General features: G+C 50.7%; 1 protein-coding gene across 7 annotated transcripts in view; it reads right to left on the bottom strand.

Moving 5' to 3' along the window:
- Positions 1-18,102, bottom strand: part of TBCD (tubulin folding cofactor D) — a 190,006-nt gene that overhangs the window by 150,476 nt on the left and 21,428 nt on the right. For all 7 annotated transcript variants that reach the window (XM_046676423.1, XM_046676424.1, XM_046676420.1 and 4 more), the window contains exons 6-7: positions 17,367-17,422; positions 14,249-14,381 (exon numbers count right to left, since the gene is read on the bottom strand). In XM_046676423.1, the coding sequence (XP_046532379.1) occupies positions 14,249-14,381; positions 17,367-17,422 (189 nt within the window). The remainder of the gene's footprint in view (positions 1-14,248; positions 14,382-17,366; positions 17,423-18,102) is intronic.

Raw genomic sequence — 18,102 nt, 5'->3', positions numbered from 1 at the left:
TATACACACATGTGTGCGCATACATATATACATACACACATTTTATTTTTATATATACACACGTGTGCATACATATATATATACACACCTTTTATTTTTATATATACACACATGTGTGCACATACATATATACACATACATTTTATTTTTTATAAAAAAATCAGGAACACAGGGACTTCACAAGAGATCCTATAGAAATTAAAAGCGTAATACAGAAATTTTATAAACAACTTCATGACAACAAATTAGACAACTCAAAGGAAATAGACCCATTCCAAGAAAGACACAAATTACCAAAAAATGACCTAAGACGACACAGAAAATTTGGGGCCGGCCCAGTGGCATAGCGGTTAAGTTTGCACGTTTTGCTTCAGCAGCCCAGGGTTCGCTGGTTTGGATCCCAGGCGCAGACCTACACACTGCCATCAAGCCATGCTGTGGCAGGCGTCCCACATACAAAGTAGAGGAAGATGGGCACAGATGTTAGCTCAGGGCCAGTCTTCCTCAGCAAAAAAAAAAAAAAAACAAAAAAGGAAAGAAAGAAAGAAAAGAAATATAAAATTTGAATAGACCTGTATCATGTAAAGAAATTTAATTAGTAATTTAGAATCTTCCCACAAAGAAAACCCTAGGCTTACATGGCTTCACTAATGAATTCTAGCAAGTATTTAAGGAAAAAATAACAATATCCTACAAAAGCTTTAAGAAAACAGAGAAAAGAACACTTCCCAGCTTCACTGTATGAGGCCAGTGTTAGCCTGATAAAAAGCCAAAGACATCAGAAGAAAACCACAGACCAACATCCCTCATGAATGTGCACACAAAAACCCTTCACAAAGTATCAACAAGCTGAATCAAGGAACACGCTCAGCCAATGCTACTCCACAACCAAAGGAGTTTACCCCCATTCGCATGGAATGTAAGTCTGGTTTAACATCCAAAACACAACTAATGTGATGTGCATATTAACAGAATAGAGGACAAAACACATACAATGACCTCAATAAAAGCAGGAAAAGCACCGGGCAAAATTCAACATGATGAAAGCTCTCAACCAACTCGGAACAAGAGGGAATTTCCTCAACATGATAAAGAGTACCCGTGAAAACCCACCGCTAGCATCACACTCAATATAAAAGACTGAATGCTTTCTCCTAAATCCAATAAGGACAAAACTCAACAAATTTTCAATGGAGCAGTGAGAAGACACTCCAGACTAGACCCTGGGGGGCTACAGGAGAAGGAGGAGCCGGCTGGCCCAGATGACCCTAGAGGGGCTCCAGAGTCAGCAGAAGCATGGAGTAGAACCTTCCAGAAGGGTAGAAGGGGGTCTCAGGCATAAACAGAACATATTAGAAGTAGACTATATTAAGGATTGATGAAGAAAAGAAAAAGATAAGCAAACCACAGGAAAATCAAAACTATACAAATTATGGTCCATACATGAAACAAACAACAATATGGCAGGATTTTGATCAACGGGAATGTTAGAAAGTAGAATCCAACTGACATTAGCACCAGGCACAAGACCCCTTTATAAGGACACTGGGACTGCAGAACAGAAAGTGAAACCCCCACAATGAGCAGCGTTATTCAGAATAACGTAAATGCTGTTGATTCTAAAAGTTACAAGCAATAACTCTAAAGACAAAGCAAAAGACTTTAGTAAGGATACAGAACAGAATGTAAATATTGTCCACTCAGATAACACACAAGTGAAGGCACAGCTGGCTGAGAGGGCCCAGCCCTGACGACGTCCCCTTACAGGGAGCAGGTGGGGTCTGGAGCACCCACGTGGAGGGCAAGGCAGAAGAAACAGAGGTCCGTCAGGTATCACAGCTACAACCGAGAGCTCCTGGAAAGAGCAGCGTCATCACCAATGCTAGGAGACGGCAGCAACGGAGTAAATGAGCCAAGCCAGCAACTTGAGAGAGGAAACCGTGAGTGAAGCCAGGCAAGGGGCGCACGTCACGTAGAGAGGGCAGCAGTCACCCTCACAAGCCAGCGAGGTGTCTGAGAAGACGAGCTGCAGTGACAAGGGCAGGGCAAGGGACTAGCAATTTTTCAGTACAAACCGCCTGAATGGCTTGATCAGTCGATCTCTAACCAGGTGTGGAATAAAAATGTTTTTCATCCTCGATCTGCTGAATCTGCTGAGGGACCATCTGCACGTGTGGGACAGAGGAGCACTAGACCAACAGGGCACCAGAGGGCACCGGGCCTTCCCCGCCTGAGAGCCACGCAAACCACCACTGCACGCCTGCATGACCAGGCAGGAGGGTCCCTTCTCTGAATCTGTTTCCTCAGTATACAAAACAGGGGCAATGACATCCTCTCTACTCCACTGAGCCACTTGGAGAATAAAACGCAAATGAACATAAAACACATTCATCAAGGAGATCAGAAATGTTTCCTACCAAGTAAATATAGATATATTCCTTTTGTCTGTCCCAAACTATTTTAAGAACTATTCCCTAGGGGTAACTTAAATGACATACAAAATTAATTTACTCCACATAAATTCAAATGTGCCCAATTTGATATACTTCAGACAGAAATCATCCATTTATAGAACACTTACTGAGCAGAAACACTGGTCCCCTCCGTTCAGGGACTCAAGAGTCTGGGAGAGAGCCACCAAGCACCAAAACAGCCACGTGGATTCCGTGGGCTACGCAGCCTGACGGAAGTTCATACAAGGGGCAGTGAGACGCCTAGTCACACCCAGGGCAAAGCAACTTCACAAAGAAGCTGTCCCTGCAGCCAGTTCTCCCTGAGAAATGCAGGCAATCAGTGAGAAGGCGGGACCCAAACGGGATGTACATACACAGCTGGGTCTGTGAGAGCATCAGACCTTCGGGGAGAAGCCAAGAGAGACAGCAGACAGGCAGCTCTGGGCCAGTTCAGAATGGGCGTCGGACTGAGGGTGACCGTCACCCACTCAGTCCAGGGGATCCCAGTTGATGCTGTTGCCCAGCTGAACTATGAAGAGAGCCTCCTTTTTCTCAAATAAGCAGTTTGGGTAAAATTACATGGTCACCCCATGTGGCAAGTCCTCTGACATGCCCCCCATCCAGAGCTGGGGTCCATGGGCCTATGCTCCCCTCCCCAGACCAGTGGGCTTCCGGCTGCTTCAACCAGCAGAGCCTGGTGGAGCGACGCTCTGACTGCTGAGCCCAGGCACATTCTGCGAGGCCTCCTGGCCACCTGCTGTCCCAACACTGCCCTGGGACACTCCCTCTGGGAACCCAGCTGCCTCAGTGGGAGAATCCAGCCACATGCGGAGATGCCACACAGGCACCACGGTCGACAGGATTGGCACTTCAAGCCATCCCACCATGTGGGCTTCTCAGCCAAGGCCCCCAGCATCTAGGGGCAGAGACAAGATATGTGCTGCTCCCTGGCTTCTCAGGACTCACAGAGCCACATGCAGGAACAATGGCTGCTGTCTGAGCCACAGACTTTGGGGTGGGTTTTGAGCCACAGATAACAAACTCCCTACTGAGGAACCACGCGAGGGGCTGAAATTCACCCTGTGGGCAATGTGCTCCTGTCTAACCCTGGACAGCAGTAGCACGATGGGATTCCGCCCTGACAGACAGTCCAGGGGACACATGCAGGGAGAGGAACACTAAAAGATGAGGACTTTCCAGGAGGCTCCTGTAAAGTCCAGGTAAGCCGAGAACACCAACTAGGGCAGAAGGCCTACAGGGAACGGGAGGATGGACACAGTAGTCAGGACACAGGAATGACAGCACTCGGCACCGGTTAAAGGACTCTTTGGTCCCCTTCACTAACTAAGTAGTAAGAATTTAAAATACTTAATGCCAAAAATGTTCTCACATATGAGCATTGCTAATTTGCCAAACTCCTTATAAAGTCTAAATAAGAGAAAAGAATACAGTAGTGACAAGTTTCCAGTGTCATTCCTCTGATAACTGGTGCTGACATGGCCCCACCACTGGGCCCGGGCAGACGTGACAGGCCTCCACCCGGAGACACCAGCTCAGGCCCTGGCGGTCCCCGCCCCCACCCAGAAGGGGCCAGCACCAAGGCCCAGTAGCCAGCCACTGTCTGGGCTAAGGGGGAACCGAACACCATCTTTTTATGGGCACAAGATGAGTTCTCTTGATCCCTGCACTTTTCCTGACCTTGAATCCCACAAGATAACCTAGGAGCTCCGTACATAGAAAGGGAAGTGTCATGGGAGTTACTGACTCTCCTGGAACGGACTCAGGAGAGCAAGAGGAGGAAAGGAAAGAACAAAAATCAGCGAAGACAAGGGCTTTGTTTTTGTTGGTCATTTTTTTCCACATAAACATGGGGCCATCTTCACTGCCTTTCACTCCTGAGAGCATGTGGTCCAGTCAGCTGCACACGGAGGACAGAGAACCTCAGCAATGGGAGCAAGTGGCCAGACAGAAACATTCTGGTCTTCTGATGGACTTGAGTACTCAGCCACAAAATGGGAGGTGCACCCCACTTTCATGGAAGCATAAAACACGGACCCACTGGAAACCACCAAAGTAATCATGCCACTCAGAGAAAACAGCAGCACGCAGCTGAAGAGAAATGACCATCAGGCCTGTTTTTGTTGTTCCAGAAACTAGCACAGCGCAAGGTGCAAACAAAACGAGCCTCTCAGGAATCACTCTAAACCACCGCACCTCTCAATTGCTTACCCACCCAGGCTTGCTCTTCTGCAACGTGCAAAGCAGCTTCCCCTCCCCGGGGCATGTTCTCCAAGCCCATGACTCACAGGCTGTCAGCTGCTCAGGAGCAAGTCGGCCCGGCTGCCAAGCAGGAGATGCTGGTTTGAGGCTACCTGAAGGCACCACCAAGTCAAGGCCAAGAAAAGCAGCTCCACCCCAGGCCCCGGGAGAAAGGTCTCCCACACACCAGCTCTGTGCACTCATCAGTGCCCAGGAATTCTCCTGCAAGCTGGCAAGTGCTGCTCGTCCCGGCCCCTCAGGAAGACATGACATACACACACCGACAAGTAGACAGGATGGAGTTCAAGCAGAGCGAGCTCCCAGCTCCTGAGCCTTGTCCCAATGCTAGGGAGCGGTATCATGCCCCATCAAGAGTCATGCCACACACAAAGAGGACAAAATGTGTTCAGAAAGGACTCTCGGCACCAACAGAACCCATGCTCAGCTGGACGCATTCAGAGCTCGCCCGCGGCCCTCACCTGTGCCGCAGTGAGCCCCAGAGCCACACTTTTTGTGGAAGGCAGCACAGCCAAGGCAGCTCTGTGTCCTTCACATAACACCAAAGGCACCGTACGGAGCAACTCTCACAGCGCACGCTCGAAGCTCCCCCTCCCAGGAGTTCAGAGGAAAAGAACCCTCCTACCACCACCTGACTGGAGCTAGTGCCTCTGCTGGCTTGCAAACACAAAGGTGAGGACAGCTAGCTCCCCGAGAAACAACAGGAAGCTGAGTCCAAGAATACAGAAGAACTGTCCTGAAGGTAGGCCCCTGCCGTGCTCCAGAAGTAGGCCCAGGACGGGGAGCCACACCTTCACAGGGGGCTGGCCGGCCAGGTCAGAAGCTCCCCTGGCCCCAGAGGAATCGGAGCATTTCTCCTCAAGAGCACGCCTGGTTCAGCTCCTCATCTTCCCTCAAGAGCACGCCTGGTTCAGCTCCTCGGGACTGCACAACTGCCGGGAAAAGAGGACTCTCCAAAGAGGAAAATTTAATTGTTGAAATTAAGTTTTCTATGGCTGGGATAAATGACTGATTAGAATCAGCTAGGACTCAGAACGAAAAAACTACAATTTCTGATAAAATAAATTGTGTCAAATAAATTATAAAGAATTTTAAGTAAACAAATATGTAAATAAAAATTAACATCATACACAAATGTTTAAGATTAGTGGTTACCAGAGGGGAAGAAGTGGGGGGAGGCAGAAAGGGGGTAAGGGGCACATGTGTATAGTGACCAATAAAAACTAGACTATTGGTGGTGAGCACAATGCAGTCTACACAAAGTGATAAATAACAATGTACACTTGCAATTCCACAATGTTCTCAACCAGTAAGACCTCAATAATAATAATAAAAATAACTTTCTCTAAAAAAAGTTTAAATGACCAAAATAATCACGTCTAGCTTTTACCTTCCCATAACGTGCTACACATTTACTCCATCTTACAGTGAAAGGTAAACGCAAACTGAAACCCCAGCCATAAACCCACGCCCCACCCCGTGAAGGGGACAGCCGCAAGCGCAGCTTCCGTACCCTCCCTCGTACGATGAGGCCACGTGGTGCACGCGGAGAGCCCAGAAGATGCCAGACGACAGTGACTTCCTGACTTCATCATTTCTGGCATAATTTCTATGTCGTTCAATCAATCTGCTCACAATAGAGTGTCTACTATCTTACTATTCGTCCAGCTCTTTTGAATGTTCTAAACGGCCCATGTGGTAACCATGAACCCAACAGTAACTGCACTAAGATTCCCACTTAAACCACCACTCCCCAGATCCTCGTGCCTGGCTGCCTCTGTCAGGAGCTCTCAGGACTCAGGACACGGAGGAAGACAGGGTTCTGTTCCGGAGGGTACCCACCTCATGAGAGCCTTGTAAGACTCGTAACCTGGGAACCACACAAAGGTAAAACACTCAAGTGGCTTTCAATTACCCCCTTTTAAACACGGAAGATCTGAACGCCCCACCTTATGAGGGTCGGAATCAATCTGTAACAGCCACAACGACACTGTCATGCTGCAACCTCCATGACATGAAAAGAAAGCCCGCAGACAGGAAAGACTTGTAGGAAATGGGAAAACACGAGGACTGTCTTAGAGACACCCAAAATTAGGAGAACTCCAGTGCCTCCCAAATACGTCTTTGTTATTACCACTTACTTCAATTGCTAATAATTTCTGGATAAAGATAATCACTTCTGAATTAGTCAAGTACCAAAAAACACTGATTGCACATCTCCTATTTGCCTAACACAGTGACATATGAGATATAAAAAGACAATTTCTGCCACAGAAAACTGGACACAAACGAGCCGACATGAAATCTGTACAGTGCTCTGCCATAGCAGAGTAGCCACAGGCTCAGAAGCAGCAGGAGAGGCTGGGGGACTCGGGACCCACAGGGAACGTCCCAGGCAGAGCTGGCATTGGGATCGGCTCAGGAAGCGGCCTGGGCTTCTCCCCACGTGGGGAGGGGTGGCGCTCTGGCTCTGAGCCCAACAGGAGGAGGGGGCACCCCAGCCAAGAGGCCCACAGGAGGCCCCCTGCCCTCCGTGTGCAAGTGAGACACGAGGAAACACCAGGAGGCAGAGTGGGCACGCCTCGCCCAGGGACTAGATGGCACAGAGCCGAGCCCACTGAGGGGCTCCCACAGGGTGGGTGCCTGAGCAGTGCTGCCGAGCAGTGGAAACAAGTGCAGGACCAAGAACACCATCGAGGGAGCCGCCTGCCCTGGATCCACCAAGACAAGCCCATCTGACTGCACAGCCACCACTTCGACCCCTTCAGAGGAGACTGCCCGGGTCCCAGCTCCGCCACTTCCAGCCTACACACCTCAGTGCTTGTCCCTTCCCTGGTGACACAGCGGCAGCATGCCGCCAGGACCTAGGGCACACACGAGGAAGTGTCAGCACAGAGCCCAGCACCCTGGAGTCCCAGGGCAGGAGACCACCACTGCTGTCCCTCCTTGGCCTGGCCCTGCCTAGCGCTTGGCACCGGCCGCAGGGCCTGGAGGAAAGCACCTTGCCAGCTGTCTGCTCTCTGGCTCTGGCTCCCCTCAGGTTCCTCGGCCCTCTCGCCACCCGGTTCTCCCGAGCAGCACCACTGAAGGTCACGGAGACAGAGCACGACTGCCGCTGAAGGCCCCAGGGGGACCCTGCACAGACTGGGCCAGCTCCCATCTGCAGAGCACACTCTCAGGCAGAGAGCCGCACTCGAGGCCAAGGACCTCTGGGACAGGGGGGAGGACGGGCCACGGAGGGGGCAGCCAGGTGAGCACCAACCCAGGAGACATCTCAGAACCACCTCCCCTGGCGACAGGACTCGGGTGCCCAGCATCCTCGCTTGTTGCAAGGCCCTCACTACACAGGCTGAGGGGACGGTGACAGGACAACAGACCCGACTCTAGACCTGCGGAGGAGGCACAACAGGCGCCCAGAACCAGGCCTCTAGAGCCAGGAGAGAAACCAGAACCTGAGCTCCAGGTGAACTGCGGGAATGCCAGCCGCCCACAGACAGAGCCAGAGGGACACCCGCGTCAGAGGGAAGGGTGAGGGCGGCCTGGCACCAGGCACCTGAGAACGCAGCCCAAGGGCAGGTGGGGGCTGTGAGGCCCTCTGATGGCCTGCAATGAGGCCACAGGCCAGGCCCAACAAGAGGGACACCAGCCACGTGGCTCTGCACCAACCAGGCGCACAGCCCTCTGCGTCTGTCCTCTCATCTAGAGGCGAGGGGAGCCCTTGACCAGCAAGGCCCCTTCCCCTCCCAGTGTGGGCCCAGGCCAGGCTGCCTGCAAGCGAGTGCACGCCTGTCCAGCAGGACATGTCGCCCTGTCACACAGCAGGTGTGCAAACCACCCGGCCGGTGGAATTAAAGGTGTGCCACACACCACACAGGCTTCAACACGACTCGTGCAGTGCCGCAGCCCCACACAAAATGCTGAGTTGCATGGAATAAGACAGCATCAGAGCTGGCTGCTCGGCATCTTCCTTCAAACCCACGAGGAAAATGAGGGTACCTCATTTCACCTGAATTCTACAGGAGCACAGGAACATGACAGAAATGTACACACATTCCAAAAAGTGTACATATTCAAAGGGTTACCATATTTTCCTCCACCCAAAACCCTGCAGGTGCTATGACTAAAAGCCCAATTTGGATAATCTGTCCTCTGGCCCAAGTGAACCTGACATGAACCGACAGGGGCCCCTCCCCAGAGAGCCCTGAGAGAGACCAAAGCCGCCCCAAGAAGCACCCTGACAACCAAATGGCCTCTTTCATCATGAGATGCCACAACTTGTGCTAGTCAGCTCACACCACCCTCTGAGGCAAGAGTTGTTATTTCCCTCTCCGGATGGGGAGCGTGGAGCAAGGTCTTCACCTCCACCTGGGATCACAGGTATTGCCACAGCACGTCCCAACGCCCAGGACTGGCCCACATCCATCGGCCTCCCTCGCGGCAGCAAAGCGCCTAGGGCAGAGCCAACTGCAACATCTGCGGCCAGGACATGTGTTCCTGGAGCGTCCCACCAAACGCGGTGAGGGCAGTCTGCTCGACAGTGCTGCAACCTGAGCACCAGACTCCTTTGATTCACTTCAACGACTCACAGACCAGGGCAGCCTGGGCAAGGCCCCCGTGGCACTCAGGCGTGGGTGGGAGTGCAGGTGCCAGCTGTCCGTTGCTTACCTGGTGTTTAATGCTGTCGTTTGCAACTGTTCTATCCTTTAACAAGACGTCTGCCTCTGTCACTGACAAAGTAAAGGCAGCTTCACTGTGAAGGGGAGATGCGATCCTAACACTGATCACACTTTCACATGGAAAGCCCGTCTCAGAAACAGAAGCGCTGCCCACCTCCCAGCCATCACAGGAAGCAGGCAGAGGAGAAAGTGCACAGTCATTAAACCTTCCACTGGGTGGTAAGCGCCAAGCCAGCATAGCACCCAGGACGCAGGCAGAGGTGCAGCACACTCACACAACCACCTGCAGTTTCTGATACTGCAGATTCCTTCCTTGAGTTTCCTCAATGTGCATTAATCCTAATGCTTAAACAGGACTAAACCAAAGAGTGCTTTAAAACGGCAAAAGGGGGGCCGGCCCCGGGCCCAGTGGTTAAGTTCACACGCTCCACTTCGGTGGCCCAGGGTTTTGCCGGTTCAGATCCTAAGTGAGGACATGGCACTGCTCATCAGGCCATGCTGAGGTGGCGTCCCACACGGCACAACCAGCGGCACTGACAACTCGAGTATACAACTGTGTACTGGAGGGCTTTGGGAAGAAGAAGAAGAAAAAAAAAGAAGATTGGCAACAGATGTTAGCTCAGGTGCCAATCTTTAAAAACTAAAAAGGCAAAGGGGCCTGCTAGTGACATGAAGTTGCCAAACACTTGTTCCCCTTCCAGAGTTAAAAATCACCACTGCAAGAGGAACACCCTTCAGGGAAGAAACACTCAAAGCCCAGTTTCGACGGTACTTGTTACGAGTTCACCTGTTTCGCCTAACCCACACTAATGAACAGGTGGATAAAAACACAGCCAAGTGCATCAAAGGAAGCAGATGAGATCCTGAAGCACAATACACCTGCAAGTTTCATCATGCACAGCGGACGCCCAGCCTCTGCTGTTCAGGTCTGACAAGCCCATGGTGAAACCGGCTCCAGCTCGGGAGAGCCCAGCACCCAGCACAGCTTGCTCCTGCCCAAGGGCAGCAGTAGCAATTAGAGAAATGGCTCCCTCAAAAAGAGAAACGGAACCAAGACGCATGATCCAGAAAGACCAAGGTCTTCCCGAAGAAACACTGGGCTTCAGAAGGCTCTGGAAGGGATGCGCCTGGCCCTGGGAGCCCCGGAGGGGGCTGGGCCCCGTGGGCCGTGGCTTCACAGTAGTCTCATTCACCTGCTTGACTAGGCTGTTGCGTCAGACTATTGCTCACTGGTGCTGAGGGCACATCTCTAGACAGCACTGCGGTGCCACCTGGCTGGGGGAGGGCGCACCTGCCTCGGGCTCTGCCAACAAACACGCAGGGGGGCCTGAAGCCATCAGGAAAATCTTTTTATTCCTCAGGAGGAAGAGAAAAAAGAGTAGAACTCTCCTCCTCAGTGTGGAACTTGGAAATAAAAACAGGTGCCCACTCCCAGCTGCTTCAATTCTGCAGAAAAGAATGCCACTTACTCCAACAGGTGGCAGGAGAACAGGCAGCAAGCTGGCCTGTCAGAGTACTGGGTCTTGCTCTTTAACTCATGTGCCTCCCAGTGGGGAAGAAAAAACAGAAAACTTGCAACAATCTAGAGGCAAGGAACAAGATGATCAAAACATAAAAGAAAGGCCCAGGGGCACAGCAACTGCAGATCTGGACAGAAGTGGCACCTTAATGTTCTCAAGCTGAGAAGAGCATCAGAGCCCTGAGGACTGGAACCAAGGGACAAGGAGCAGCTGCAGGGCACCCTCGCTGGTGGGCAGAGCATGCAGGCCACCACTGCCTCTCCCAGGGAACCCGCCTCCCACCACCAGCCCGGGCAGGGGCCATGCAGGATCCACCTGCCTGCAGGTTCCTGGGGCAGTTCACAGCTGGCTCCAGCCCTGCAGTGTAGGGGCCCTGGTGGCTCAGCTGCCCTGACGCGAATGCAGCAATGGCCCCTGGACAGCAACTGCAGGAGACCCTGGGAGCCTGTCACATACGCAGACTCCTAACTGGGAGAAGGTCCACAGGAGGACCACAACCACAGAAGCGAGTCAGGAGCAAAGTGCCTACCCTCCCACAGCACCGCCCACCCTCAGGTGGGTCTAACTTCCACCCTGCGAGGCCACGGCGACTGACAGTTCCAGCTGCACTGTCAGCCCTTCCAGGCGTTTCTCCACACCTAAGACTCCTCAGTGTGCCTCATGGCAAAAAATTAAGAATCCACTTACTCCCAAACCTTCAAATAAACCATCACAACCCCAGCCACCCAACCTTCACCAGAATTACCTAAAACACAGACAGCCTCCCCCAGGAGTTCTGCAATCCCAAGTCTGCAACCCATGCCTCCCCTCCCCTCCGCTCCACACTCGGCACCTTCCAGGCAGCCTCCCCCTGCACTGACCTCCATCACAGCCATTAAACTGGAAATCGCAACACAATCCTCTTTACGCAGCACCCCCACAGCTGGAACGAGAGCCACCGGGGCACACAGGCTGACACCTGCGTTCCACCAACACAACAGGTATGCAGCCCCTACAAAAATTTTTAAAAGACCTCAGAAACACAGGAAAATACTTAAATTACGGTATTGTTAAATTTTTGTTCAAACCTATTACATATCAAAGGGAACTGAAAATATACGCTCAAACAAAATTTTATACACGAAAGATCAGATTAAACAACAAACACATAGAGACAGAGACTGCACTGGTGGTTACCAGAGGGGAAGGGGGGAGGGAGGAGGGCAAAAGGGGTGATTCGGCACATGTGTGTGGGGATGGATTGTAATTAGTCTTTGGGTGGTGAACATGAAGTAATCTACACAGAAATCAAAATATAATGATGTACACCCAAAACTTACATAATGTTATAAACCAATGTTACCAAAATAAAAAAAGTTCAGATTAGGATTATTCAACAGAGCTAAGAATACCCACACAATGGAACATCATCTGGCCATAAAAAGGAATGAATTACTGACACACACTGCGATGTGGATGAATCTTGAAAACATACTAAATGAAAGAAGCCAGACACAAAAGGCCAGGCACTGTACAGAATAAGCAAATGCACAGGGACAGGGAGTACATTAGTGGTTTCCAGGGGCTGGGGAAGGGGCAGGGGGAGAGAGAGAGCTAATGGGTGTGGGCTTTCCTTTAGGAGCGATGAGAATATTCTGGAATTAGGTAGTGGTGGTGGTTGTACAACCTTGTGCACATACAAAATCATGACTGATTTATACACTTTAAAAGGGTGAACTGTTTATGGTACATGAATTATATCTTAATCTTTAAAAGCCACTGTATAGAGCCAGCCCTGGTGGCCTAGTGATTAAAGTTCAGCGTGTTCCGCTTCAGCAGCCCAGGCCCAGTTCCCAGGCATGGAACCACACCACCTGTCTGTCAGGAGACATGCTGTGGCAGTGGCTCACATAGAAGAATTAGAAGAACTTAGAACTAGGATATACAACTACATACTGGGGCTTTGGGGAGGGAAAAAAAAAGAGAGAGGAAGACTGCCAACATATTTTAGTTCAGGGCTAATCTTTCGCAGCAAAAAAAAAACACCACATTGTAAAACATACTACATTTATTTACAGAATGAAAGGAAGCATGAACAGATATTACCTCAACAGACTACAAGAATTCAGGAAATGTTTTATTTTTTCAGGTTTCTTTTTAGGATGTCTTGAAATATTCTCATCCTTTGAATGACAATCCCTCCTGAAGACAATGGCAACACGAATAGGAAGAAACAGATGCAGAGAACATTTCTACGACAAAGAACAAGGTAGCAATTCCCTAAGCGGCCAAGGCCCAGCATTCGTTCAGGGAGAAAGGGCTTTCCCAGGCCCAGCACAGCACAGGAGCCCAGAGCTGCCATCTCCTCTCCTCTCGCATCCTGCACGCCCTGCCCTGGGTGATCACACCATGAGCCCCACTTTCCAGCGGCCCTCACACCCTCAACACCTCGTTAGAACCCACAAGAGCCAAGGAAAGCAGAGGGGACAACACCCAAGAAGATGACATCATGCTGAGTCACAGCCCCAAACGCCTCCATTTAAATGGAGTCCAAAATGCCCTGCTCTCCTGAAAGTGGGCCATCGGCCTCTCAAGCTTCAGAGACAAGGACAAGAACAAAGTCTCGCCCACAGCAGGTGAAGAGCAGAGAGGAGGCGCTGTGCCCACAATGACCAAGGCAAGGGCCATGAGGGCCACGGGGGCTGCTCACTCCCAGGGGAGGGGAGGGCTGACCCAAGAGTTCAGAGAGCTTCATGGTGCGGCAGCCTCCCCTCCTCAAGAAAGCTAAACTAGATCTTTCCTCCTGGTTAGCACCAGAAACGGCAACTCTGGGGATGAGTAGAGCACATCGCCAGGAAAGGGAGAGCACACTCCAGGTGGGCGCCGTCTGTGTCGAACACAGTTGTCACCAACACCCAACCTCAGAATCCGAACAAAAGCAAACTGCAAATCACCTGCCTAGCGTCCTTGGAGCTGGTTCCAACAACACACTCTAACACAATCAAGCAGCAGGAAACCGGGGGACGCGCCCCTGCCTGCCCGGCCAGCTGACCTGGCTCCCCGGGCACCACTGCCCCCTGGCGGTGGCACGCAAGGCTGGCTCGGCCCACCTCTGCTGGAGCAGAAAGCCCAGCACCAACTATCCAAGGCCAGCCCTGGGTGGTAAGGCACAGGCCAAGGCAGCGGAAAAAAGAAACTGTGTTCACTATGCTGTCAGGGTTAAATCTCTGCCTACGTTCCAACTACTTCAGAACGAGCCAAAGGGAAACAGAACTTATCCCCACCGTTTCGAAGGTTCCACAAGCTGACTGCTCACTGTCCCCGCCCCTGGGGCAGTGTTTACCAGGGCCTGCAGCGTCCCGTCCATGGTGATGACCCCCTCGATGGTCTGGAAGGAGGAGCGGGCCAAGGTGCACAGGCTCCAGTCCAGGAAATCCGCCATCTTCTTCTGCTTGACGTCAGGCCGGGTGACAAACCTGCCAGAAGGGAACAAACAGGTGACAGGTCAACCAAGGCCCCAACAGACGAGAACTCGTCCCTTACCAGCTCCCACATCCTCCTGTTCAGATGAGTCTCCATGCCAGGACGTCTGTCCTCTGCACTATGAATTATGTCCTCCTTCAGGAGATACCCACAACACTCCCCAATCCAAGAAAACAAGATGCTGCCCGGACCACGGCCCTCGGGGGCTGGTTCCCCACTATGATCTCTCTGAGGTCAGGCACAGGCCCTCCCACCCCCGTCTCCTCTCTCCTGAGGAGAGGCCTGTGGAATTAAGTGGGAAAGTAGGGTGCTAACTCAGTGAGATTGTGCTGTACATATGCAATGCAGTAAGGGTACAGAAAAAGACAACAGAAACACAACACATATACTGTGTATTACAATTACAAATGTGTCATTTTTCTATGTTCCAAAATTTCCAACTTCTCCACATGGAGCATACCTTGCTTTTATAATGAGACAGAAATATCTGCTTTTCAAAACTAATGTAATCAGTAAGAATAAAGGCATATTTTTCCACTGAAGAGTTTCTATAAAGGAACACGCCTACTGAAATGTCTTGGCATCAATGTAACATCATCGAGAGTTACACAAAATGCAGCTGACCTTTAAAGGTTCAGTTCACAAAGGGAAAGAGGTGTGGCTCCAGAACTGCAGGTGGTAAACGGGAAAGCATTCACACCTGACGGCAGAGTGGGTGAGACAGGCAGCTCCTCCATGAAACACCAGACTGGGGACAGACGCCACACATGCCCCATGACTTTAGTGTAACAACCCACCAAAGAAAGCCTGAGAAATATGCAAATCAGAACCTGGCACACATCTGCGACGTGCTACAAGGTGGGTTAACCCAGAGCAGCTCTAAGACCTCTTCCAATCACAGCACCTGCCCATTCTAGAACACACTGGAAGAAACGCTGCACAGCCCCGGCTGCACCTACAGCCTGCAACTGGCTAGTTCATCCTCAACACGCTGAAAACCAGCACAACCATGAGGAATGCTTGCTCGTCCCAGCCACTAGATGGTGTGGCAAGGTCCCGTCAGCTCTTGAACCTGCCCCCACGCCACCCCGGATCTCTGGGATCACCTTTCCTGGAAGACACCATAGAGGGAATAAAGGTTTAGGGCTTCACCCCCCTCCCCACCCCAAAGGTGTGATGCTCCACAAAGTGAAGCTCAGCATAACTCTACCAAACCCTCAGTACTGCTAGTAATAGAAACAGGTATTATTTTTCATTTAACAAATTTGGCAAACATTTGTAAGATCACACAGTGTTGGTAAATATGGGGAAAAGGTGACTTTCAACTTGTTCAACCTTTCTAGTAACTGCATTTAAAAGCCCTAAAATGCTCATTCCATTTCTAGGAAGCAATCAGAATGGTACAAACCTTTATGCAGAATGTTTGTGACAGTATTAATGTTACTAACAAACTGGCAGGGCAGCAGTTACATGTCCAAGAGGAGGTTGGAGAAGCAATGAAATATTCACACGGTAATCACCTCTTGGAAGAAGACTGACTGAAGCTCCAGGGCTGACTGTCGGTACCCCATACAGTAGCCGGTACGCACAAGCGTGTGCACCAACATGCCCATGGACAGAACACACACCCAGAGAGTGGCAGGACAAAGAACAGTCACATCTCTGGGGGATGAAAGTCCACGTGAGTTTTATTTTGTACTTTGAACTCTTCTTTATTTTCAAAAACACACTTGATTTCTTTTACAATTAGGAGGAAACTGATAGGGGCTGGCCCAGCGGCACACGCACTCCACTTCAGCAGCCCAGGATTCGCTGGCTCAGATCCTGGGCACGGACCTACACAGTGCTTGTCAAGCCATCCTGAGGCAGGTGTCCCAAATACAAAGTAGAGGAAGACGGACATGGATGTTAGCTCAGGGACAATCTTCCTCAGCAAAAGAGGAGGACTGGCAGTGGACGTTAGCTCAAGGCTAACCTTCCTCAAAAAAAAAAAAAAGAGAAAGAAACCCATAATGTTTTTCAGTCCTTGTCAAAAACATGAGAAGCCTCTATCCAACGAGCTTCCCTCCGCCAGGCGGAGCGTCTCGGGCAGGCTCAAGTGCCTCCTCCCCGACTCCTAAAATTGGCTTCTTACACCCAGGCTCTGCCCTGGGGTTAGCAAGTGCCCTCACTGCCCTAGGAATTCAGTGTTTCTCTTCCCACTCCGTGCAAGAAGGTCATACACTCAAGCGTAAAGTGACTCTCAATGAAGTGATGCCCATTTTCCCAATCAAAAATTCCAAGTTTTTTACAGCCAATTTTCAACTTTCACAAAGATAGAGGGGGAATAACAGCCAAATTTTCTAATTTATTTACTCTATACACATATTTTAAATCACATATCAAAGAAAAGATTAATTTAGAAAAACTGCTTTCTTCCATTTCCACATTTCACCAACCAGTTTACTCAGCTTTGAAATGCGTTTTTGGCATTTGGAGACTCCAGACCCACTCCTTGGTTCACGTGACAAAGCTCATCAGATAAAACCACCTTCACCTGTTTGAGGCACAACCTGGTTTTCAGTTAACATAAAATGTTTGCAGATTTTTATCTCAGGCTACAGTGGCCCAATCGTAGTTCCTGATCACCGTACGCCACTGCATACACTGCCTTCTCAGCGACTGTTAAAGGCCTAATTACCACACCCCAAAGGTGATGTCATACCCAGGTATACTGATACACCTTTTCTAAATCTGTGCTCCATTAATGGGCCCATCAGGTCACCTGGGAGCCCCTAACCGAGGCCTGATGCTCCCTCAAAGAGAGAGAGTGAGTTCTCAGGAGAGGCAAGACTTCCCCAGGCCCGTCAGCACAGTGTCCTCCTTTGAGGACCACACAGACACACAGGTGACACAGAAGGTACGTAAGACAAACCCTCTTAGACCATGCCAGTCACAGACCAACCAACACGACCGCAGGGGGCCTACTGGGCACTTACTTGGACACGAGGACGGCAGCTGCATCTCTGGCCTTGTCACTGACCACCAAGTAGGACTGGAAGAAAGGACAAAGGACAGGCACTGTTACACCCACAATGCAGAGCTCAGGGACCTGTTCTGCTGGCTAATGCCATACTCAGTGGCTCCCCGAGAGCCCGGGTCAGGAATAAGCTTGTAGGCAGAGGCCAAATCCCAAATCTGCACAAACCACTCCTAAACTTGAGCTGACAGCTAGGGCCACCAACCACTGTGCTCACCCTCAGGAAAGTGCCTAATCTACACACCGCACGGGATCACATACCTGAAACACACATTTGGGAAAACAGCAGAAAAATGGAAGCTGTCTGTGTTACCCAACTACGACAAAGAATCGCGGTGTGTCTGTGGGACACACTTGGGACCCATCAGCATCTCAGTGTGCAGAACAGTCAGGAGGCCCCATGCAGATGGAAGAGGGCTTCAGGTTCATACAAGTGACTAGCTGTTCTTGGGACGCCCACCTTAAGAGGTTTCCAGTTCTCACCTCAACTAACTTTTTTCCAAATGATACACTTACAAGATCTTTTCTCAGGGCAGGCTTTCTGGAGGACAATCCCATACAGATTGCCACCCCTCAGACATGTACGGCCCCACCTGCAACCCCACTTAGGGGACAAGCACAAAGGGTACGCATCATCACACTGTTTCTAACAGAACACAGCCAGAAGAAACAAAACGTCCACTTGTAAGAGGAGA

This window comes from Equus quagga, chromosome 11 (genome assembly GCF_021613505.1).
Source record: "Equus quagga isolate Etosha38 chromosome 11, UCLA_HA_Equagga_1.0, whole genome shotgun sequence".
In the NCBI taxonomy this organism is placed as follows: domain Eukaryota; kingdom Metazoa; phylum Chordata; class Mammalia; order Perissodactyla; family Equidae; genus Equus; species Equus quagga.
The sequence above is the reverse complement of the archived record's forward strand: the minus strand, read 5'-3'. Positions and strand labels throughout refer to the sequence as shown.